We start from the raw sequence: 24,788 nt of genomic DNA, 5'->3' as shown, positions 1-24,788 counted from the left end.
CGAGCTGAAGACAAAAGGATCCACATCACTGTAAGATCTTGGGTTCACTAATCATACTAAGTGATGACCTATCAACAAAAATCATGCACAAAATGGCCTTCTCATTGGGGGTATTTAATTTTCGGGAAACGCCGATAAGGATGGATCTAAAAGAGGAAAGTTAGGTGTCGGGAAGGAAGGTGTCTGCTTCTTGCTTTCAGCAGAGAAAGCTACAGAAGTTAAGCGATGATCTGAAAGAGAAAGGCCAGGAGTCACGAAGGAAGGTTTCTGCTTCTTGATTTCGATGCAGAAGGGGAGCAATCTCTCTTTATCTTCTTCTGATTTCTGCCATTGAGAGGGCGACCAATCCATGGACAATCCACATGTTCAGGTAAAGGAGCATCGCTTACCATTACACCGAGAACATAGGCTATAGGATGAGGATATACTTCCAATCAACTCAAGAAGGTGCTGCAAGAACTACCTTCGAGACCAGGGCAGGTTTTCTATTCCCTTGGGAAGCACTCATAATCACAACTGCACTGAAAGTAAAAAGCTTAACACATACGGCGAAGCATACCGTGGACAATGGTCAAAGCAGCATCTGATTGGAACGGTGACCTTGATATAGCTAGTCTCTAAAGCTTACGACGCAGGGGCAGAAAACACATGTTAAATTATTCAGTCGTTCACTATACAGTAGGGTCCCGAATTATGCGAGAATTTGGTCGATGAAAGGCCTCGTGTAATTGGAAATTTGTATATTTCGAAACACATTATGGCGGCAAACAGCAACCTACCAGTCAATTTTTTTTCACTCCATTTCTAGCTTTCTAGCTATATATATACTGTATATACACTGTGTGTGTATGTATGTGTGTATGTATGTATATATTATATATATAAAACATATATATATATATATATATATATATATATATATATATATATATATATATATATACTGTAGCTTTTATCTTAACAATACTGTAAGAAATCCTTCTTATAGATTTTTTTATAAAATACTGTACAAAATTTCTTTTATGGATAAATAAAACAATCAAAAGTTGTTAAAGTTTTGATAATTTTCTATGACTGTAGTATTTACTACTGTACTATGCATAGCTTACTGTTTTCAGTATTTTCCGAATGATGTAGAATTATTTCCTATAGATACAAAAAACAAAAAAGGGTTTTCAAGGTTTGATACAGTATCTAGCAATAGTTAAAAATTACAGTATAGTACTGTATATCCATGATGACACTCCCACACGTAAACACGGCCACTAGGCGCAAGTGTGCACTAGGCTGCTGTACGATAATCTACCGTAATTTTCTGCCAGAAAACATCTAAGCGTCCCCCCTGGACCAGGTTGCCGCTAACGTACCGTCAGTCCGTCACGCTTTTTTTGCCCTGAGCGGTCATTTCACTAATGATAATTTTTCAAAGTTAATATAATTTCTTTATGCTTATAATTCGTAATTATAGTTAAAAGTAGGGATATTAATTAAATGGTTGAGTAAAAAAAAAACAATACTACTATTATTTAATTTCAAATGGCTACATAATACTGAATATTCTAATGGGTTCTTTTTATCTTCAATCGTAAATCTTATGCCTGGATAAGCAACAAAAGGAAAGGGATAAGTCTCCCCCCCCCTTCTCTCTCTCTCTCTCTCTCTCTCTTCATATCGTTTCCTGTATAGTTTTCAAATATGTTCGTCATACATTTGTACATTATTTATCCACTTTATTCTCTCTCTCTCTCTCTCTCTCTCTCTCTCTCTCTCTCTCTCTCTCTCTCTCTCTCTCTCTCTCTCTCTCTGTCTCTCTCTCTCTCGGCGTTTCCTTTCCCTTTATAGTTTTGTGAAATTTCGTTGTCCAGTCATTCGGTAATGAGAAGTCATTTTCGCTTTCGGCATCGAAAGAAAACTTTGTTTCTTCAATATACTCATCACTGGAGGATTCAGAACTAGTGCTCTCATTATCAAACAGGTTATCATTATCAAATTCCTCAACAAGAATATCATTTATTTCATATAAAGAAATAACCTTCCTCATTAGACCGTTCATTACAAAAGGAACAACAAATAACCACTTATGCATGAACGCCCGAGCGCACTGATAGGAAACCACTAGACCAGTTTTCCAACATCAAGCTACCTTCAGAAAAATAGTTGCCAGACATCATATAAGTTTCTATTCACAGTCCCCATATGCTGAGTGTTGCCAAGTGGTGATCCTATACTTACTATACGAGTAAACGTAACATCACGAGACTGACGGCTTGTAAAATGCAATTAAAGTCATGAACGGAATATACAGTTGAAGGCGGTACCGAGTAGATCGTGGTGAATGGTTTATCACGTGGGTGACGCTTAACAGGTTAAAAAAACATTTTATAAAGTTCGGTATTTTCTCTATCCATCCTCTCCCAGAAAACCTTCAAATGTGAATTATCGGAATGTGTGCAGATCTTGACAGTGCGATAACTAGTTAGCGACTGAGAATAAAAAAAATAAAAAGCCCGATTGACGATGCTGATGAAGAGGATATCGAATACCGATTTTTCCCTAATTGATTTTTTCAACGTTCTGTCTAATCCAATGTACAGTACATTCTTATGTAAAGGGCGAACCCCAACATTTCTTGATGCTGCTACACTTTGATTATAGATATTTTACCACCTATTTATAATCTTTATTTATAATAACATCTTTAGTAAAAGCTCTTCAATATCACTTTCAGGAGTAAATGCGTTTATGATCGACGATGAAACGTAAAAAAAAACGTTTTCCTTTTAAGGAGGCGTTTTTTTAGGAAAAAAAAAAACACGAAACAAAATTGCTCATATTTCATTTATTTTGATTTTCTAAGGATAAATAAAACAACATTAATTATAACATTATTATTACATAGTACCTGGTAAGATATCTTTTGCCGCAAAAGTTAACATATAGACAGATGTTAAAATTGGTTAGCAAGTTCGGTATGATCGGCGATGGAACGTACTAAACAAAGTAATGGGTTTGGTTGTAGTGACATGTTTGGCAGTAGCATGATATAAAATAGTCTTTATTTAATTTAATTTTTGGTTTCAAAAGTACTATATAAAAAGAATTTCAAACAATTTAGATGAAACGGAGCACAACGCACTACTACTGGATGATAGCGGTAGTCTTGCACACGAAAGCAACAAAGGTGTTCCCATGACGATGCTGTTCTGTTGATTTTTTTTTTGGAAACTTTTCAATATTTCAAATGGCACTGTTGATTTTGATGGTTTTTAATTTAAAGTTTAATGAATAAGGATTTTCACCATAATCACAACGTAAGTATAAAAATTAATTAGTACAAATATGGAATATTATATATATACCCCCCAATACAAATAAGAAAACAATAGATTTCCTACGCTTCGCGGTGCTTGACTCGCGGATTTAGAATGCTCCTCGCAGATACAGGAAATTTAATTTTTAAAAACTATCGATCGCGTAATTGAGGAATCGCGTAATTAGAACACGTGTAATTCGGGACCCTACTGTATGTGCCCAGTGTTAGGGAAGCTACATCTGTGTCAATAGGTAGTGAGTTAGTGTTTCTGTGTACACAAACTTTCCCCTGTGAAGAGAGAGTAGGTAGCCTTAACAATCTGCTTGACCTCGGAGAATTTTTTTTCATTTGAAAACTGCTTAATAAGGAGCATCATATCTCTATTTTTATTGGAGAGGGATACACGCAACATATGATGTGCACTTAGGGGGTCCAGCAAGAAAACCAATAACACAACACCTAGTCATCTGAGTATGGGAAGGTTCTCATATTATCAAAAACTTATGATGCTTCACCTGGAACTAAATGCTGACAAATCTAATGATGAAGTATCTGGGTCTAGGCCTAGATCCTGGTGGGACTGGTTCTCATTTAGAAATTTTCTTGAAACTTTTTGCCTTCTCTGGAATCTTTTCCCTTTCACTCCAAGAGGCTGATACATAAGCAGGGAATAGAGACATTTTACATTCTGTTAAAATATATTTGTAATATCACAAATTTTAAGTAATTTGTATTTTTCCTAACAATACTTACCTCGAACTACTTTCTTAGGAGTATCTGGGACCGACCAGAATTTTGTGTAGTTTACCCCTAGTCCCGTTTTCTATGAGGGGTAACCTCAGGTGGAGTGGAACATGCCCTGAGGCTATCCCCCAGGTCAGAGAGCATGCTTGCTCAGGTCTCGATCTCCAGTAAGTTCTTGATAGCTTAGGTATCTATGAAGTCCAGCAAGGCACTTGGGGTAGGATGGGCGGGCCATTACCCGAAAGTAGTTCGAGGTAAGTATTGTTAGGAAAAATACAAATTACTTAAAATTTGTGATTTGTTCCAACACAGAATACTTACCTCGAACTACTTTCTTAGGAGACTTATACCTTAGGAGGTGGGAGTGTCCTTCAGGACCTAGAGACCGTGACGAGAATAGAAGAGGAACCTAGGTAGGAGATTAGGTTCTGCTGACCTCAAAGAAAACACGAGAACAAGGGAAAACTACGCAAAAAACCATCTTAGTGTCTATGTAACTTACTTCTGCAAGAATCCTAGGAGACATGCCCTTCCAATGATAGTGTATCCCATGGCAGTTTCAGGGGGCTACCTGAGCCATTTCCGGTAAGGAAATAGGGGAAGGAAGAACAAGGGCTCAGGAAGGAACCTGTGTCTCTTGGACTCGCTACCCGCAGTTACCACTGGGGCTACACCCTTAAACCATTTGGAGCGCGGAAATGACGGGACCGCGCGAGAACCCGCCCAGGGACTTTCTCGAGTAGTCCTTCAAGCAGTGAGCCGTAAAGTTCGATTGGTTAGACCAAGTACCTGCCCGCAGGCTTCGGCCCACTGCCATGTTCTTCTCAAATGCCAAAGAAGCATTTAGACTCCTAATGCTGTGGGGTCTGGGCTTTCTTGGAAAGGGGACCCCTGCACTACTGTAGGGCCTGACGATCACTTGCCTTATCCGGAAGAAGAAAGTGTTCTTGGAGACTGGCTCCTTCACAGTCCCGAGGAAAATGAACAGAATCTTGATCTCGGGATGAAGTCTAGCGGTCCTTTCTAAATACTGCCATACTGCAAGTCCCTCGGGTTGTCCGAGCGAGGGATGGCTGGCACTGGGAACAATTCCATTTTGGGGTCCCAAACCACTGGATTCTGAGTCTTGGCTACGAAGGAGGGTAAGAATCTGAAAGTAGAATCTCGCCAACCCTTTGAGTGTGAGATCTCGTACGACAGGCCAGGAATCTCACCTACTCTTTGCTGAAGCCAGAGCTAAACGAAAGACTGCCTTGAGGGTGAGCTCCTTGTCTAGAATGTCTTTTAGAGGCTCGAAGGGAGGTTCCAAAATCAACTTCAAGTACCCTAGCCACATCCCCCTGGGGCACTCAAACGGCTTGAGGGAAAAACGACTGCTCGAAGCTCTTGAAGAGCGTCGAGATCTACCTGGAGGCACCCAGGCTTATGTCCTTCAGGAGGAAGACTTGGGATGGACATGCCCACTTCGTCCCTGAGATAGACCAGGAAGTCTGCTATCTCGTGAATGGAGGCCCTCATGGCCTGATGTTCTTCGAGGAGCACCCCTTAGAAAAGGTAGCCCACTACGCCTGGTACACCTCGACTGACGAACGCCTCAGGTACCCTGCCATCCTTGATGCTGGCCTCGACGGAAATCCTTCCTTTTTCAGGAGACGCTCGATAACCTCCACACGTGAAGGAGGGACCAAAGGTTTTCGTGGAACCTCTGGAAGTGAGGCTGCCGGAGAAGGTCTGGTCTGTCTGGAAGTGTCCCAGATGTAAGGCATGCCAGTTCCTTTAGATCCGCGAACCACTCCCTCTCTGGCCACCAGGGCGCTACCAAAGTCACCCACAGGTTGGCCGTCCGTCTCATTGGAAGGCATCCTCGAACGCTGCCGCTGGATCTAGCACAGGAAAACAGAACATGGGGAGCTGTGCGTTTAGTCTCGTGGCGAAGAGGTCGAACACCGGCGAGCCCCACTTCAGGGAGAGGGTTTTGACCACTTCTGGGTGTAGGGACCACTCGGGCCCTACCACTCGACCCTTACAGTTGAGGCCGTCGGCCAGGACGTTCCTCTTCCCCGGAGAGAACCTGGCTGAAAATTTAATTTGTTCCACTTCAGCCCATCCTAGGAACTCCATCGTGAGATTGCACCGTTCCTTCGACTTTAGTCCTCCTTGCTCTTTCACGTAGGCCACCACCGTGGCGTTGTCGCACCCCGGATCCCCGGAGCTTCCCTGGGGTAGATGGACGACCCTCATCTCCAGCACGTATACAGTAGGGTCCCGAATTATGCGAGAATTTGGTCGATGAAAGGCCTCGTGTAATTGGAAATTCGTATATTTTGAAACACATCATGGCGGCAAACAGCAACCTACCAGTCAATTTTTTTTTCACTCCATTTCTAGCTTTCTAGCTATATATATACTGTATATACACTGTGTGTGTATGTATGTGTGTATGTATGTATGTATATATTATATATATATAAAACATATATATATATATATATATATATATATATATATATATATATATATATATATATATATATATATATATATATATATAAAACATATATATATATATATATATATATATATATATATATATATATATATATATATATATATATATATATATATACTGTAGCTTTTATCTTAACAATACTGTAAGAAATCCTTCTTATAGATTTTTTTATAAAATACTGTACAAAATTTCTTTTATGGATAAATAAAACAATAAAAAGTTGTTAAAGTTTTGATAATTTTCTATGACTGTAGTATTTACTACTGTACTATGCATAGCTTACTGTTTTCAGTATTTTCCGAATGATGTAGAATTATTTCCTATAGATACAAAAAACAAAAAACAAAAAAGGGTTTTCAAGGTTTGATACAGTATCTAGCAATAGTTAAAAATTACAGTATTGTACTGTATGTCCATGATGACACTCCCACACGTAAACACGGCCATTAGGCGCCAGTGTGCACTAGGCTGCTGTACGATAATCTACCGTAATTTTCTGCCAGAAAACATCTAAGGGTCCCCCCTGGACCAGGTTGCCGCTAACGTACCGTCACGCTCTTTTTGCCCTGAGCGGTCATTTCACTAATGATAATTTTTCAAAGTTAATATCATTTCTTTATGCTTATAATTCGTAATTATAGTTAAAAGTAGGGATATTAATCAAATGGTTGAGTAAAAAAAACAATTAATACTACTATTATTTCATTTCAAATGGCTACATAATACTGAATATTCTAATGGGTTCTTTTTATCTTCAATAGTAAATCTTACGCCTGTATAAGCAACAAAAGGAAAGGGATAAGTATCTCCCCTCTCTCTCTCTCTCTCTCTTCATATCGTTTCCTGTATAGTTTTCAAATATGTTCGTCATACATTTGTACATTATTTATCCACTTTATTCTCTCTCTCTCTCTCTCTCGGCGTTTCCTTTCCCTTTATAGTTTTGTGAAATTTCGTTGTCCAGTCATTCGGTAATGAGAAGTCATTTTCGCTTTCGGCATCGAAAGAAAACTTTGTTTCTTCAATATACTCATCACTGGAGGATTCAGAACTAGTGCTCTCATTATCAAACAGGTTATCATTATCAAATTCCTCAACAAGAATATCATTTATTTCATCTAAAGAAATAACCTTCCTCTTTAGACCGTTCATTACAAAAGGAACAACAAATAACCACTTATGCATGAACGCCTGAGCGCACTGATAGGAAACCAGTTTTCTAACATCAAGCTACCTTCAGAAAAATAGTTGCCAGACATCATATAAGTTTCTATTCACAGTCCCCATATGCTGAGAGTGTTGCCAAGTGGTTATCCTATACTTACTATACGAGTAAACGTAATATCACGAGACTGACGGCTTGTAAAAGGCAATTAAAGTCATGAACGGAATATACAGTTGAAGGTGGTACCGAGTAGATCGTGGTGAATGGTTTATCACGTGGGTGACACTTAACAGGTTAAAAAAACATTTTATATAGTTCGGTATTTTCTCTATCCATCCTCGCCCAGAAAACCTTCAAATGTGAATTATCGGAATGTGTGCAGATCTTGACAGTGCGATAACTAGTTAGCGACTGAGAATAAAAAAAATAAAAAGCCCGATTGATGATGCTGATGAAGAGGATATCGAATACCGATTTTTCCCTAATTGATTTTTTCTACGTTCTGTCTAATCCAATGTACAGTACATTCTTATGTAAAGGGCGAACCCCAACATTTCTTGATGCTGCTACACTTTAATTATAGATATTTTACCACCTATTTATAATCTTTATTTATAATAACATCTTTAGTAAAAGCTCTTCAATATCACTTTCAGGAGTAAATGCGTTTATGATTGACGATGAAACATAAAAAAAACGTTTTCCTTTTAAGGAGGCGTTTTTTTAGGGGAAAAAAAACACAAAACAAAATTGCTCATATTTCATTTATTTTGATTTTCTAAGGATAAATAAAACAACATTAATTATAACATTATTATTACATAGTACCTGGTAAGATATCTTTTGCCGCAAAAGTTAACCTATAGACAGATGTTAAAATTGGTTAGCGAGTTCGGTATGATCGGCGATGGAACGTACTAAACAAAGTAATGGGTTTGGTTGTAGTGACATGTTTGGCAGTAGCATGATATAAAATAGTCTTCATTTAATTTAATTTTTGGTTTCAAAAGTACTATATAAAAGAATTTCAAACAATTTAGATGAAACGGAGCACAACGCACTACTACTGGATGATAGCGGTAGTCTTGCACACGAAAGCAACAAAGGTGTTCCCATGACGATGCTGTTCTGTTGATTTTTTTTTTTGGAAACTTTTCAATATTTCAAATGGCACTGTTGATTTTGATGGTTTTTAATTTAAAGTTTAATGAATAAGGATTTTCACCATAATCACAACGTAAGTATAAAAATTAATTAGTACAAATATGGAATATTATACATATAGGTGTTGGACAGTTAGGCTAGCCTAGCGACAAGTTCACACAACAGATGGGCAAACCTTAACATTTTTCATCCAAAACTAGTCTTAAAATGTTTGAACAGAAATCTTTCTCTCACATTCTCCCCCCCCCCCCTTCTCAGACATCGGGGAACCATCACCCCCCCCCAATATATTTAAGAAAACAATAGATTTCCTACGCTTCGCGGTGCTTGACTCGCGGATTTATAACGCTCCTCGCAGATACAGGAAATTTAATTTTTAAAAACCATCGATCGCGTAATTGAGGAATCGCGTAATTAGAACACGTGTAATTCGGGACCCTACTGTATGTGCAGGTTCGTCTCCTCGACTTCCCATTTACCTTTTGCCATTTTGTCGAGAAGATGAGCACCCCCATCTCTCCTTGGATACGCCAGTGAACAAGAGCATCTCCGGAGGGTCGGCAGAAAAGGGCATTCCCTTGAGGGTGTTCGTTCCAAATGCTACCACCCCAGGACCTCCTTCGTCTCTGGGGACACCAGGACTATCTAGAGCGGGGAGTCCTCTCAGTCTTTGCCAGACCTTGGCTCTCATGGGTCGGCCCGACAGGAAGGGCCAGAGTATCTGTTTCAGGGTGTCCAGTTTCTCCGCGGAGGGGAAGGCTCTCGCCATCCGGGAGTCTAGAACCAACCCTAGGTAGGTCATCCTGGTGGAGGAAATCAGCCGGGACTTCTCCAGGTTGATGATGATACTCAAGACGTTGTAGAACTGCAGGAGCTTCTCGTCTTGCTCCCTCAGTACTTCCTCTGGGACTGAAAGCAACAACCAGTCACCTAAGTACCGAATCTGGCGGACGTCCTGTTCGTACGCCCAGCCTGAAATTGTTGAGAAGACCTTCGTGAAGCCCTGAGGACTGTCGACAGTCTGAAGCATAGGGTTTTGAACTGCCATGTTTTGGTACTCCAATTTACCCTTAGGAACCTCCTGTTGGAGGGATGAACAGGGACCTGGAAGTAGACGGCTTTGAGGCCTATGGACCTCAGCCGTCCTCCTCCTTCAAGGTCGCTAGGACCGACTTCAGAGTGTCCATCTTGAAGCCGGTGTTGTACACGAATTGTTGAGGGCTGAAAGGTCTCCAGAACCCTGTCGCCTTTTCCACCAGGAAGAGGCTGTTGTAGAACCCAGGAATCGGTTCTCGACTGGTTCTACTGCCCCTTTCGCCAGCATTGCCGAGCCTTCTTCCTGCAATACTGCTACTCTCCAGGGGTCTCTGGATGCCAACCACTCCGCCTGTTGATCTGGGATCTGAGGTGGAGGTCCGTTAGGAAGGGAAGCTTGTACCCCTCCTTTAGTACTGCTACGGTCCCCGGATCCGCTCCGTGGTCCCGCCATGCTTGCCAATATCGTTTGAGGCATCCCCCCACCTGAGGCGCCAGCAGGAGTAGGGGGGGGGGGCCTCCCCTCCTAACTCCTTCGAGAGCCGCGGCCTGAACGCCCTCTCCTGGATTCTGAGTAGGAGGGTCTGAAGGTTAACTGAGGAGTCGAAGCTCCCCTACGGGGGGCAAGGCAAGGGAAAGATTACATGTGCCAACTTCTACATCCGACGGGCGGACGGAGCCGAAGAGGCACTGGGCAAAGGTGCGGGGCTCCCTCTCCAGCGGCCACCGAGACAGGCACTGGAGAGGCAAAAGCCCCGTTCTACCCGTTCGGGGAAAAACCACCTTGCCTTCGTAGCAGATGGAGCCGTCATGGGCCTACCCCCTCCCAGGGAAAACCGTGGGGTTTAAGCACCCTGCCATGTCAGAGGCCTCTTCTGATGCTTAGATGGGGCTGGCCGGGACAATGGCACGGCTGGCCCCATCACGGATGGAGCCGCCGGAACGGAGGTATCCGTCATGGGTGTGTCAGCGGCCACCTCCAATGCTTGGATGGGACTGGCCGGGACGATGGAGCGGCTATCTTCATCACGGATGAAGCCACTGGGACGGAGGTACCCATCATGGGTCTACCCCTTCCCGGGGAGATCTGTGGGGTTTAAGTACCCTGCCATGTCAGCGGCCTCCTCCGATGCTTGGATGGGGCTGGCCGGGACGATGGCACGGCTGGCTCCATCACGGATGGAGCCGCCAGGACGGAGGTAGCCGTCATGGGAGTGTCAGCAGCCACCTCCAATGCTTGGATGGGGCTGACCAGGACGATGGCACGGCTGGCTCTATCACGGATGGAGCCGCCGGGGCGGAGGGAGCCATCATGGGTGTGTCAGTGGCCACCTCCAATGCTTGGATCATGGGTCTACCCCCTCCCGGGGAATCCGTGGGGTGTGAGTACCCTGGCCTACCAGCGGTTAACCACGAATCCTGAATGGAGCAGTCGTGGTACCGGGTATGGAAGCCATGCTGCCGGGTCGATCCAGCGGCTACCTCCGCAGGAAGGATGGAGCTCCTGCGGATATCCATGGAGCCACGGGCTTCCCGTGCTGGCTGGTTGGTTCCTTCGTTCAGGGCTGGCCATCGAAGGACCGGAGGCCGGGACAAGGCTGCCAGTCCGAAGAGGCGACTCTCTCTGCTGGGCGGGAGAAGTCAGAACCTTCGCGGGCTTATGCCTGTCGGAACGGGGGCCTCTGTCCTGGGTCCACTGCGCCCGTGCCGAGCTAGGTGGCCTTTGGAGGTCAGGACTCGACTGCCAGACCGAAGGGGCGACTCTCTCCGCTGGGCGGATGGAGCCGGACCCTTCGCGGACTTACGCCTGTCGACTGGCATCACCGTCAGAACGGTGCCGGTCTGCCAGAGCCTGCTGTAGGGTTGTCGGGGTTCATGTCGAAGGGCGGCCATCACCGTCGGAACGAACGAACCTTCTCTACCGTCCGCAGAACCTTCGGCCTGATCCCGAGGAGCCGGGTCACCGGACACTCCCACCGGGTGCTTCGGTTCTGGAATAACAGGCACTCCCCTGCGGTGGTACCGGTCTTCCCCGGCGGGAGCCTCCACACCAGGTTCGGGGGTCAGAACTGGCATCGCCGTGCCGGCGAGGACTACCGTTCGTGTATTCTCTCTGGGGGACGAGGACGCGGATCCCCGTGGGCTGACCCGACGGAGGGAACCGTTCCTTTAAGTCCGAGAGCCGAACCAGCTGTGCTGATTCGGCCAGGCTGCCCGTAAGGAAGCACGGTTCCCCCCGCTGGGCAGGGTGAACCGGAAGCTTCGCGGCCTTACGCCTGCCTGAAGCGGCCTTCTCGCATTTCTCCCTGCGAGGGTCATATCTGCGTCTGGAGGATGGCCTTCGTGGCGAGAAAGCCCTGGACTGCCGGTCCGGGGAACGCTGCAATTCAGACTTGGGAGGGTCCTTCTCGGCGACGTCCTCGGCTGCAGAAGTGACTGAAAAAACACGCCAAAGAGGCTAGAGAAGAATTAGGGACATTTTTCCCCCACATAGGGTCATCAGAGGAGACGTGGCCTGCTTGCACCAAGACTCCGTCTCCCAACACACTCCCGCCCCTCCCTCAAGCCCCTCACTCGTCTGGAGCGACGCCACAACCCCACTATCCTGAAGATCAGACTCTTGGGGAAGGGCAGTGGCCCTCTTCCCCACAACGGACTTACCTCGTCCCTTACTCTGGGTAGGGGAGGGTGGTAGGGAAGCTCTGTCAGACGAGACGCCCGGCGAAGCAAGGGGGGGAAGGGGCGCTAGTCTTCTCAGGTGGCCTCTTCATCGCCTACTTCTTCTTGGTGCTATACCGCACCCACTCCGACTCCTGGGGAAGAGCAATGGGCACTTCCCCACAACTGACTTACCTCGTCCCCTACTCTGGGTAGGGGAAGATGGCTGTCTAAAGAATCTCCATTCGACGAGGCATCGGGAGAAGTAAGCGGCGAGGAGAGGCTCTCCTTCCTATGAGACCTCTTGGACGCATTCTTCTTCTTGGTGCCGAAGCGCACCCACTACACCACGTTCCAGGACTCGCCCTCTGGACACGTGGCTGTAGGAGAACATAAGCTGCCCCTACACGACGAACACAGAGGATAAGGGTAGGAAGGATGATTTATTGTTCATTTGTTCTCTTCAGCTATTTATTTCCTTATTTCATTTCCTTCCTTATTGGAGCCCCTGGGCTAAAGCATCTTGCTTTTCCAAATATGGCTGTAGCTAGGATAGTAATTATAATAATAATAATAATAAGTCCACATGGGGACCTCGAAAGACACAAAAAGGGGGGTCGGGGACACAGGGTCGCACTGGGTAAGAGCGAGCGCCGAGATGTTATCACGGTGCGACCAGAGAACTTACTGGAGAGCGAGACCTGAGCAAGCATGCTCTCTGACCTGGGGGATAGCCTCAGGGCATGTTCCACTCCACCTGAGGTTACCCCTCATAGAAAACAGGACTAGGGGTAAACTACACAAAACTCTGGTCGGTTGGGAGGAGATCCCAGATACTCCTAAGAAAGTAGTTCGAGGTAAGTATTCTGTGTTGGAACAAATGACTGTTAAGGAAGAAAGGGTTTAACCTCTTTCTTAAACAAGAAAAAATAAAAATTAGATCTTAGCAATTTAACAAAATTTCTCAAATAATTAAGAGTTTTCCCCCAAATTTCCACTCAAATCTTATTTATATTCATAATGTGGATAACGATAAAGAGCTAAATCCCTGTTGTTTGAATGACAACTGGTCACGAGAAGTTAGATAGATAACTTTTGGAAAAGGATATATGGTTATATGCATTAATTTTCTTATTATATATAAATAAAAAGTTTTAACCTATAAAATGAAGATTCATTACTATAATCTGACAGTTTTACGTATGAATAAATGAGAGAATTTGAAATCCAGAGCTTTCCTTACAATAGGTGCCTGGATGTGTTGCAGAAAAGCAAACATAACGTTAGATGCATGGTCAACATATAGAATGTGTAAAGTTAGTGTCATGTTCAGCTAGTATTATTTTTATTATTATTACTAGGTAAGATACAACCATAGTTGGAAAAGCTGTATGCTATAAGCCCAAGGGCTCCAACAGGGAAAAATAGTCCAATGAGGAAAGGATGTAAAGAAATAAACTACAAGAAGTAATGAACAATCAAAATATTTTACGAACAGTAACATTAAAATAGATCTATCATAAATAAACTATAAAAAGAGACCTGTTTCAGCCTGTTCATAGTGAAGACATTCGCTTCAAGTTTGGACATTTGAGGTTCCACTGATTCAACCACGTGATTAAGATTATTCCACAACTTGGTCACATCAGGAATAAAGCTTCTATACTACTGTGCAGTATTGAGCTTTATGATGGAAAAGGCATAACTATTAGAATTAACTGCATACCTAGTATTACAAACAGGATGGTACTGTCCAGAAAGATCTGAATGCAAAGGATGGTTAAAATTATGAAAAATCTTATGCAACATGCATAATGAACTGAATAATGGTGGCAGAGATTAATATCTAGATCAGGAATAAGAAATGTAGTAGACCATAAGTCGGCAGCTGAAGACCAGACAAAACACTTCTTCAGAACAGAATGATAACTGAAAATCTTAGAAGACTCTCAATAAGCCCATCTTTTGTGCTATTGAAAAAGAGACTGACCAAATGTATTTATCACAGGTAAATTTGCTATTAAGAATCAACCCTAAAATTTGTCATACAGAGTTAGAGGGAAGAAAAAAAAAACCATCAATGCTGAGATCCAGATGTTGAGGGAAAACTGTTCTCGACCTAGTTATAATCGTACTTTAAGATTTTTGTTTAGTTCATGCTCCCATAATTTACACCATGTACTATTTTTTGCTAGATTTCTATTAAGGGATTCAGCAACCCCAGATATACATTCAGGGATTGAACCCATGCAAATAGAGTAGCATCATCTACATATGCAAGAGTGTATACTGTACAGTATATCATATTCCTATATTCACTATGGAGCCCATCAACAACAACTCTTTGTGATCTATTACTTAAAATCATTAATGATGCTCAGAAAAGACTGATTGATTTGGGGTTTTCTAGCATCCTGACATCTAAGGTCATTGAACACACACCCACTCCCAATTGTTTGAGTTTAAAACAAAGGCCTCATGATTAACACAATCAAAGGTAGCACTGAAATCAACACTAATCATACGAACTTCCTGACCACAATCAAGGGATTTCTGTACAGCATTGGAGATTGTAAGAAGGGCATCACATACTTCATGGCCTTTACGAAAGCCAAATTACAAACTAGGGAACATATAATTGCCTTCAGCAAACCTTGTTAGATGTTTTACCAAAATATATTCGATAATATGGAAGTTATGGAAATTGGGCAGTAATCAACTAGACTTGAGCTACCTCAAACACATTTACAAAATGGAATAACATTACAAATTCTCCATCAAGTGCTAGAAATATGCAGTCTATAAAAAAAAGGAAAATTACTATTTGGGTCTACACCTACATAGGCATCAAGGTCCATCAAGAGAGCTTTAACTTCATTAGACTGAAAAGCTAAATGTTTAGGTGCTGCACATATACTGGGACGCATGGCATGTTCCTGTGGAATTTTTAGAAGATGCTTTTCCGATACCTTGTGGGAGTAAGTACGTGAGGATTGTTTGTGGAACTGCAGACATAGAAATTAAGTTGATAAAACAATCAGTTGATCTTTCTTAGGAAAAGAAAAAAAAAATTTCTAGTGTGACAATACTTAGAAATCTGCAAGACAACACCTCTCTCTTAAGAGAGAATAAAACTGTGGGATCCCATGGGGTAATGGGAAGGGTTGCGAATAATATTTCACTAATTCAACTTTCAGAGAAAATGTACCTGTAAAGAAATATCTATTACGGAGCATTAAAATTGGCACTGTGTACTCTTTGGTTTACACTGTTGTGTAGCATATGGACAGGAAAATCTTCCTGGTTAGAGGAAAAGTCTTGGAAACCTGCAAGACAACACTTCTCTCTTAGGAGAGAATAAAACTGTGGGATCCCATGTGGTAATGGGAAGGGTTGTGAATAATTTTTCACTAATTCCCCTCTCAGAGAAAATGTACCTGTAAGAAAATATCTATTAGACAGCATCAAAATTGGTACTGTGTACTCTTTGGTATACAATGTTGTGTAGCATATGGACAAGCAAATCTTCCTCATTAGAGAAGTCTCCCTGACCTATATCTAAAATAAAAATTTACTCACATGAGCTTAGCACAATGTATTTGTATTCAATAATACAGAATGATACATTTGGATCAGGGCTAGCAAAAAAGGGCATTGCTTCTTTTTCTTTGATGTTAAAAAGTTGTATAAAATAAAGATATATATCATATCCAATTAATATAAGATATAAAGCAAAAAGTACAAATTTTTCCTGCCTTCTTCTACAGTTATTTATCTTCCCCATTGAGAGGGCACTATTTTGTGAATCTCGCATGTGGAATTCACATCACACCTTTTTCCCATACCTATATAAAAGATGAGGATGAGGATCAAGCTCTGTATGGAACTCTATTTTGTTCATGGGCGACCTTCACGACCATCACAAAGTCTCGTAAGCACTGATTTAACACATTTGGAAAAGTCACAATCACAGAACAAAGCAAACAGACATTCGATTCTTACAGCGACCAAAAGCGAAGTGACGATGTGACGCTACCATTGCCTCGCCGATAAGTGGGTGGAAGGAAGGCGCAACCATACATTGTTGCAAGAGCTTACCCCATAAAAATGACAGAGGTTTATATTCGCTTAAGAACAAAAATATAAACTGAGTTCATTTAGATAAACCTCTCAAAAATAAATACAGTAAGCTCTAGACTTATCACACTTTTATGTTCTTCAGCTTCATTATTAAGAGGGTATTTGTTAGGATAAATTCTTAATCATTGTGCAATTAATCAATAACTCTCAATAAAATTATATATGTAAAGTGTAGTTAAGTTCAAGACAGAAATCAACAATTTTAAAACTAAAATCAATCATTTCAAAACTAGCTTGGGATTTATTTGCCATTAATTTCAAGAATGATGTGCTCCAACCAAAATAAAAGGGAAAAATAACTTTCTTTGTCATGATATGAAAATATTTTGTTCTAACGAGTGTCAATGATGAACCGAACAAATGAATAAAGAGAGTTATCTCCAAGCAGCTTTCATTGAAAAGTTGGAGCAACAGTTTTGATAACAAAATAAATTATTCATCGTTTCCAGTTCTGAATTTCTCTTCCCAAGAGAAACATTCTTTTAAAGAGTTTCATATTAACAGACCTTTTCTAATAGGTATATGCTTAGGATAATTTTGATTTATTGCTTTGGGTTGTACAGTATAGCCTGGTAACTAAGACAATGTTCCGGATAAAGAACATTAGCAGAAAAAAGGACATGCTCTGAATGGGGCTTATAGCCCTAAGAACAATATAATGGTAGAGTAATACTACTGAACTCTTTGTAAAAGAAGTAATAGAAAAGGGAAATTGGAACTCCATGTGGAAATGGTTACAAAATAATTTATTACTGTACAATGATATGCTTGAAAAATCAGCATAAAATAATCAATTCAATCCTATATTCATTCTAGTTATCATAATAAGTAAAAAAAAAAGAAAAAAAAAACACCAAACAAAAATATTTGCTTACCTTTTACTTTTTCTAAAAATTCATTCAACACAACAAGACTCTCCCTTCTCAAACTGTAAAATTTGGCAATTCCTGGAAATAGAAACGTTTTCAAAAATGAAAAAACAGGTACACATTTTCCATTATTCAAAATGAACATTTAAATAGTTCAGTATTTATAAAAAAAATTGCATTTTTATCTTATTCTAAATGAGTTAATTTTCTTGAGGGTTATATGGGAAATATGGGGATCTTTCAAATAAATCTACATGAAATAGAATAAACTTATAATATAATGGTAAATATGAGACAATAGTACTCCATGTGTGAAGATGAATCAGAATTTGACAGCATAAATATTAAATCACCCAGATGTAAATGGTAATAACTTTTTCTCAAAAAAAGATTATTTGGGGTTAGAAACCTCACCCCTTAAGACTTTCTGGGGAACTAAAAGTCTGTGCCCATAAATAGTCCCTTTCTGCAGAGAATAAAAGTGTATGGTAAAAATAATGTATTTATGTATATAGTATGCATATGTATGTATAGATGTGTGTATGCAAATATGTATAGATGTATCAAAATATTTATGAGTCTAGCATAGAAGTTAATGAAAAGACGACTTGGAACAGGTCATCAACAGATATTTGCTCTAAAGGATGGAAATAGAAATATTATCAACAACAGAGATGGAGTGATAAAAATGTAGAGAATTTCTTGCTCTAAAGGATGGAAATAGAAATATTATCAACAACAGAGATGGAGTGATAAAATGTAGAGGATTTCTATACAAAGTTACACAACAGTGATATAAGAAATAACTTTGCCAATAGAAATAATTAAAAGGCATGTCACTGTGTGTGCCTATGCTGAAAAGAGAGTAAAAACTCTTTGTGAAACTTGCAAAACTGTCTAGTGAATAAAGCACAGAAATCTGAATAGGCACTCTCTGCTAACTATGACACATGACTGGAGGCAGGCTGGACTAGGATCTGGAAGTACAAATCCTTAAATCGATCACTGTTGTGGAGCCTAATGGCAGGATTGCTTACCTAACTGTGCCTGAACCATTCCTCTTGACTCTTGAATGAGGTTTGCAGAACACTCGTTCAGGGCCGAGAGGTCTGTAATTGGCCCCTGGCTTCCAGACGTCTTTTCTATAGGAGCGATAATTGAAGAAACCTGGAGAGTTGTCACTATCCCTGCATTCAGCAATAGTCCTTGGATTGTGCTGAAGGTGTGTCAGAGGCACATTTGCATATGTCCTTTTTCTCTGGCCCATTTATATCTGGGAGTAACTGGGAGAATGCAATAATAGCCTAAGCTTGGAGGTTTCATGTAAAAATATAGGAGAGCCCAGTATGTGACTGCTTAAAATTGGCACACTGCCTGCTAAGCTTGAGTTTTCTTAAATGAGAGCATTAGTGGAGGTGCTCCCATCGGAGAGCACTCTGGCAGGCAAATGAGAGGGTGCGCAATTGATCGTAAGGGAGCGAAAAGATGTGCGATCAATTATGAGCTGAGCTGAGTAGATAAGCGAAAAGCTGAGGGGATAGCTAAGTAACGTGATATCTCGCTGTCTCTTTCTTCATCCTTGGTGAGGAATTGGGCACCACTGTCTCTCCAACGGAGAGAGAAATGGTAGGGGTGACTTATGCACCTACTATCAATCAGTCTTCCAGGACTACTTCGGCAAGGGTTGAAGGAAGGGCAGTGGTTCTGTTCTCATCTGACAGCTAGTGTGTATAAAGTCAACTGACTGACTATGTGTCTGAGGATGAGGATAGTAAGTGGATCATGTCAGGAGAATAATCTTTTGGTCCCCTTCGAAGAGTGATTCTAATCTTTTGGCAATCTCTTCTGTTTCACTTCTTATTTCTCCCTATACCACGATCATGACACTTTTGTGATAGATTTAGTGCCCTACCCAATGTTGCAGTGGGTCTGATTCCATCTCCTGTTTGCAAGGGAAAAAGAAGGAGCCACTGGGGATGAAAAACTCGGACCTGGGACCAATAAAGAGTTAAGGGGGGAAATTGAGAAAGGGGGAACCATGAGATTCACCAAATTTTGTTATCAAGAAAGCATGTTTTTTAACTTCCTGTAGCTTCCTAACGATGGAGCTTTACTCTATCCAAAAGAGGACCACAACTCCTCATTAACCTTCCGTGAAGTGTTCCATTCCTCAAATCTCATGTTGTGGAACTCAAGGTATGAAAAGGTGCTCCTATAGAATTTTCCCTACTTCCAAAGTGTTAAATGCTACATGCTGTGACGTAGCCCGACTTGTGGTTCTTCATCAGCTTTACTCTGTGAAGGTGGGTCCTTTCACAAGTCCCCCTGATACCATCACTAGTTTGCGATAATCAAACGCATGCATGTAATCCCACATAGACGTTCCGAATGTAAAGATATCTCTCCCCTTGCGAAGAGCCGGCTGGTGTAAGGCCGGGTAGAGATACAAATGTGTCCCATGTTAACTGATAATGAGACATCGGAACATGGTTTTTTTTTTTTTTACTTTATTATAAAAATGTTCATGAGTACACTTTACACACCCGATACTCTTCAGACGAGTACCTACTACTTCTTATGATCGCTCGAGAGGTGTTGCCTACCCCTCGGCAAGTAAATGAAATGTTGCTCTGTCAATATGCTGAATTGTTGGATTTTGTGGAATTCTCCACTGATGGAAATATACTGTCACCAATAGGCTTTCCACACGTCACATATGAGACTTGGCATACGTCACCTATAAAAGAGTTCAGTGATCACCCCCTACAATTTATGACAGTCATAGTACTCTTAAAAAGGTCATTAATCTCGTTGTATAAAACACATCTACATATTTTGCATACAAGGATTAGGACATTACTCCCCCCCCCCAACCTCCTCAATCCAGGAGGAGGTGCGCACTCGCCCTCTCTAGTCTATGATATATGGAGGACACTCTGACCAGGAATAGGGCATGGCATGTACTAGACAGAAATGCAACATAAAATATATACATAGAAATCACCCCAAAAAATAACAGACATCTTCCACAAAAAAATAAAAATGAAATATTGTAGGTAAAAATGTACACAATATATAAAATCATTTCACTAATTTCTTCTTATGACCTCTGCAACTAAAATACAGAATACCCAGAGCCAAAATATTCATATCAATATCAGTATTATACAACCTCATCAATAACCTCCCTTTGGTTGCGGCAATACAGGCCTTTTGGGTGGGACAGGGGTAGGAATAGACATTCCTTCATCCCTCAATTTTACTTGTCCGAGTGTATGGCACAATTTCACAACACAACTCACCACCACCGTTTCTCCATTCTTAAAATCACTACTACACTTGCACTTTTAACTATCAATTGGTGGCCACTAGCCGTTTTCCCGAGAAAATCATTCAGCTTCCCGCCCTTCTGTCATAACTTTATGTATAAGGTATTCACATCTACACATTCTTTAACACTGCCTTTCCTCGAGGCTTAAATTTAATCTCTCTCTCTCTCTCTCTCTCTCTCTCTCTCTCTCTCTCTCTCTCTCTCTCTCTCTCTCTCTCTCTCATTTACTGATTGCTCCTCACGTGAATTCACATCCCGTTTTCTACTTTGATGGGGGCCTTCAATATTTTGGTTTTGTTCTTCGTTCCTCTTTTGTGCCCTAGTTGTTACTCCTATTACTGCACCTCTAGAGAGGGCATCAGCTACCTTGTTAGCTTTACCTTCGACGTGGTCAAACCCCTTTATGTTAAACTCTAATAATCTTTCAATCCATCTTGCTTATCTAGACGTCGTCACCTTTGTAAAATAAATCACGTAAGGGGCGATGATCACTTTGCAACTCAATCGGCTGACCTCATAAAAAGAACCGATGCCTTTCTAGACCCAAAGATTAGCCAATGCCTCTGGATCGAATGTATTATAATTATTTTCTGCCCATTTTAATGCCCCGGAAGCAAAAAAAAAATGGGTCACTCTCAACCTTTATCATCTTGTTGAGAAACTACGCCACCAACAGCTACGCAACTCGCATCTGTTGTCACTAAAAAAGGGCGATCAAATCTAGGATATGCGAGTAAATCATTGCTAGTTAAGGCACCTTTAAAATAGTTAAAGGCCTTTTCTTCTTCCACTTCCCAATTTATTACTTTTTGTTTCTTTAAAGCATCTAATGGTCTCGCTATCTCTCCAAAACCTCTTATGAATTTACGGTAACACCCAGCGAGCCCAAGGAACCCAGCTACTTCCTTAGGGGTATATGGCCTGGGAAAATCTCTAATAGCTTCTACTTTACTGGGGCAAGGTTGAATACCCTCTGGGGTTATTATATGACCAGTTTACAGAAAAATTCGCACTTTGACAAATTTATTTTCATAACATTACGTCACGATTCTTCTAAAACTTTACGAATATTATTATGTTCCTCGGCCGTTTTCCCTGTAATTATGATATCGTCTAAATAAACAAGAAAATTGTGGTCAATTAAGGGAGACAAAACTGCCATCATTATTCTAGAGAAATGACTTCGGGCATTTTTAACACCGAAAGGAAGAAAATTAAACTGAAATAGTTGATCATTAGCTATAAATGCCATTTTACATTTACTGTCATCCTGAATGGGTATTTGATAGTATCCAGATATTAAATTGATAGTTGTAAAATATTTACTATCCCGTACTTTCACAAGTAATTCTTCGATCGAGGGCAATGGGAAATGCATTATCCTTTGTGACTGCATTCAATTTCCTATAATCAACACAATCTTACCGAGCCATCCTTTTTCCTAACAACTACAATATGAGAAGCCCAGGGGGATTCGCTCACCTCAATAATCCCTTGTTCCCTTAATTTAATAATTTCCCTTTCTATTTCTCCCTAGAAATTAATGGGTACCTTATAAGGCCTTGAGCTGATCGGCTCTACCTGCCCAGTTTCACTAAAGGGAAATCGATCAATCCTCCCGGGTGGCTCGTCTCCAATTGCAATTACATCGGAATAATTATTAACAATGTTGCTAACTACAGGTTGATATTCTGGCGGACATAGTTTTCATGCTTACATAATCAAGTTCTGAGAGCGTTCGTCTGTGCGGGCTTGAGTTGTGGCTCCCAAGATCCCATTATTAGCAATTTCACATAACTCCAATTCACACACAGAATCACATCCTGGCACAACTCTTTTATTTGACTAATTAATTATCGTTATGCCCGCTCTGTTCTCTTTTATTTCTGACAAGCCCGCTGAGACTACGTGTGCCCATTTGTCATGGGGTTTAACTACAACCTTGGTTTCCTTAGGGAGAGCCTGACACGGGGTCACTAATATGCTTGTAAGTGTCTGGGAAGGCAATACTTATCCTTTTCAGGTACAGCTATTAACTTACTTAATTGTCTCTCCTTTCTCGCACAAGCACTTTCTCTCTCATGACTTTCCATTGGCAAAATGCACCCTACTGGTTTTTCTATTATTTTATCTTTTTCCCCGCAAATGTATACAACGGAATCTCTACATACGATCTTAATTCGTTCCAGGACCTGGTTCGTAAGTTAAAACGATCGTATGTTGGAGCGAATATTCCCATAAGAATACACTGTAATTTGTATAATTTGTTCTACAGCCCAATACCTGTGATAACTCCTTAATAAATTACTACACATAATTACACATAGCAATAATACAATTGCATTATATAATAAGAGTTGTAAAAAAGAATAATTATAAAGCAATAATAAATAAAAAAGGGGTTATTATTGTCACTTTACCTTAGAGAGAGGCCAACGCAGGTGTAGGCTTTGCTACGTAAGAGACGAACGATCGGCAAGGAAGTAAAGATGGTGACTGCGATAACGTACCGTAACTTACTCTAACTTACACTACATGAACTTTAACCCAACTTAGCTTATTTATTTTTATTTAATTTTCATATTTTAATTTTTTTACATTTTTTTCCTTTTTGAGTTTTAATTTCATCACTTTCACTCGCTTCAATCTTAGTTTTCTTTGCTTCAGTTTCTCTTCATCACGATCACTAGACCGCTTTGTAGATTTTTTTAAAGAATCTATCGAAAGAAAGTTGCTTGGAATGGATTTTCAGAATTTTTCTGAAATGGGTTAAGCAGACATCATCGAATTGCAAAACTACACAGCAAACCTGAAGTTTCTGTGGGTGATACTTATCAATGAAGTCAACCACGTGTTGATGATGTGCTAACATCTCTTTTATTGCAGTCGAACTTAAGATGTGCTCTACCTCCTCGATGTCCTCCGACTCACTCAACTGCACTTGGAACTCATCATTCTGCATGGCATGCAGCTCCTTGAGTTCCTCGGTGGTGAGCTCTTCATGATGCTCCTTGACGAATTCGGTGATGTCATCTTCATCGACCGCCAGACCCATGGACTTGCCAAGGGATACAATCTCTTCTAAGTCTTCTTCTACAGCAAGCACAGGTTCAGGTTCGGGGCCAAAACCTTCAAAATCTGTGGGAGAAACAGCATCAGGCCAAAGCTTCTTCCAAGCTGAATTCAGTGTCCATCGAGTTACTCCCTCCCAAGCCTGATCTATGATCTTTAAGCAGTGCACGCTATTGAAATGGCTTCTCCAAAATTCATGCAAAGTTAAGTTGGTGTTTTGCATGACATTAAAGCACTGCTTAAATAAGTGCTTGGTGTAGAGCTTCTTAAAATTAGAGATGACTTGCTGGTCCATGGGCTGGAGGATAGGGGTGGTGTTTGGTGGAAGATACTGCACTCTGATGAACTTGAACTGGTTGATGATATCATCTTCAAGTCCTGGGGGGATGAGCGGGAGCATTATCCAAGCAAAGCAACAAAAAAGTGCCTGGTAACCCAAGCCTTAGAATTAGCACGCCAGAAAACATACAGCATGTCCTTATTGACTATGTGCCTTAAATGCCCTAGGGTTTTTGGAATGATAAACCAATAACGGCTTTATTTTGCAGTCCCAGCTGGCATTGGCACATAGGGCAAGAGTCAACTGATCCTTCATAGGCTTATGTCCAGGCATTTTCTTCCCTTCAGCGGTGATGTATGTTCGACTAGGTATCTTTTTCCAAAACAGACCGGTTTCATCACAATTGAAAACTTGATGCTCTACATAGCCTTCATCCTCCACGATCTTTTCGAACTTCTTAACAAAATCGTTAGCAGCCTTGGTACTTGAAGCCTCTCCGTGCTGAACA

The 24,788-nt window shown here is 41.2% G+C and overlaps 1 protein-coding gene across 1 annotated transcript in view; it reads right to left on the bottom strand.

Annotated features, from left to right (window-relative positions):
• Positions 1-24,788, bottom strand: part of LOC137651178 (proteasome adapter and scaffold protein ECM29) — a 439,426-nt gene that overhangs the window by 10,586 nt on the left and 404,052 nt on the right. The window contains exon 25 of the mRNA XM_068384329.1: positions 17,604-17,675. Coding sequence (XP_068240430.1) covers positions 17,604-17,675 — 72 coding nt within the window. The remainder of the gene's footprint in view (positions 1-17,603; positions 17,676-24,788) is intronic.

This window comes from Palaemon carinicauda, chromosome 1, assembly GCF_036898095.1.
Source record: "Palaemon carinicauda isolate YSFRI2023 chromosome 1, ASM3689809v2, whole genome shotgun sequence".
Taxonomy (NCBI): Eukaryota; Metazoa; Arthropoda; class Malacostraca; order Decapoda; family Palaemonidae; genus Palaemon; species Palaemon carinicauda.
Note: the sequence above shows the minus strand (reverse complement) of the source record. Positions and strands in the feature narration are given on the sequence as shown.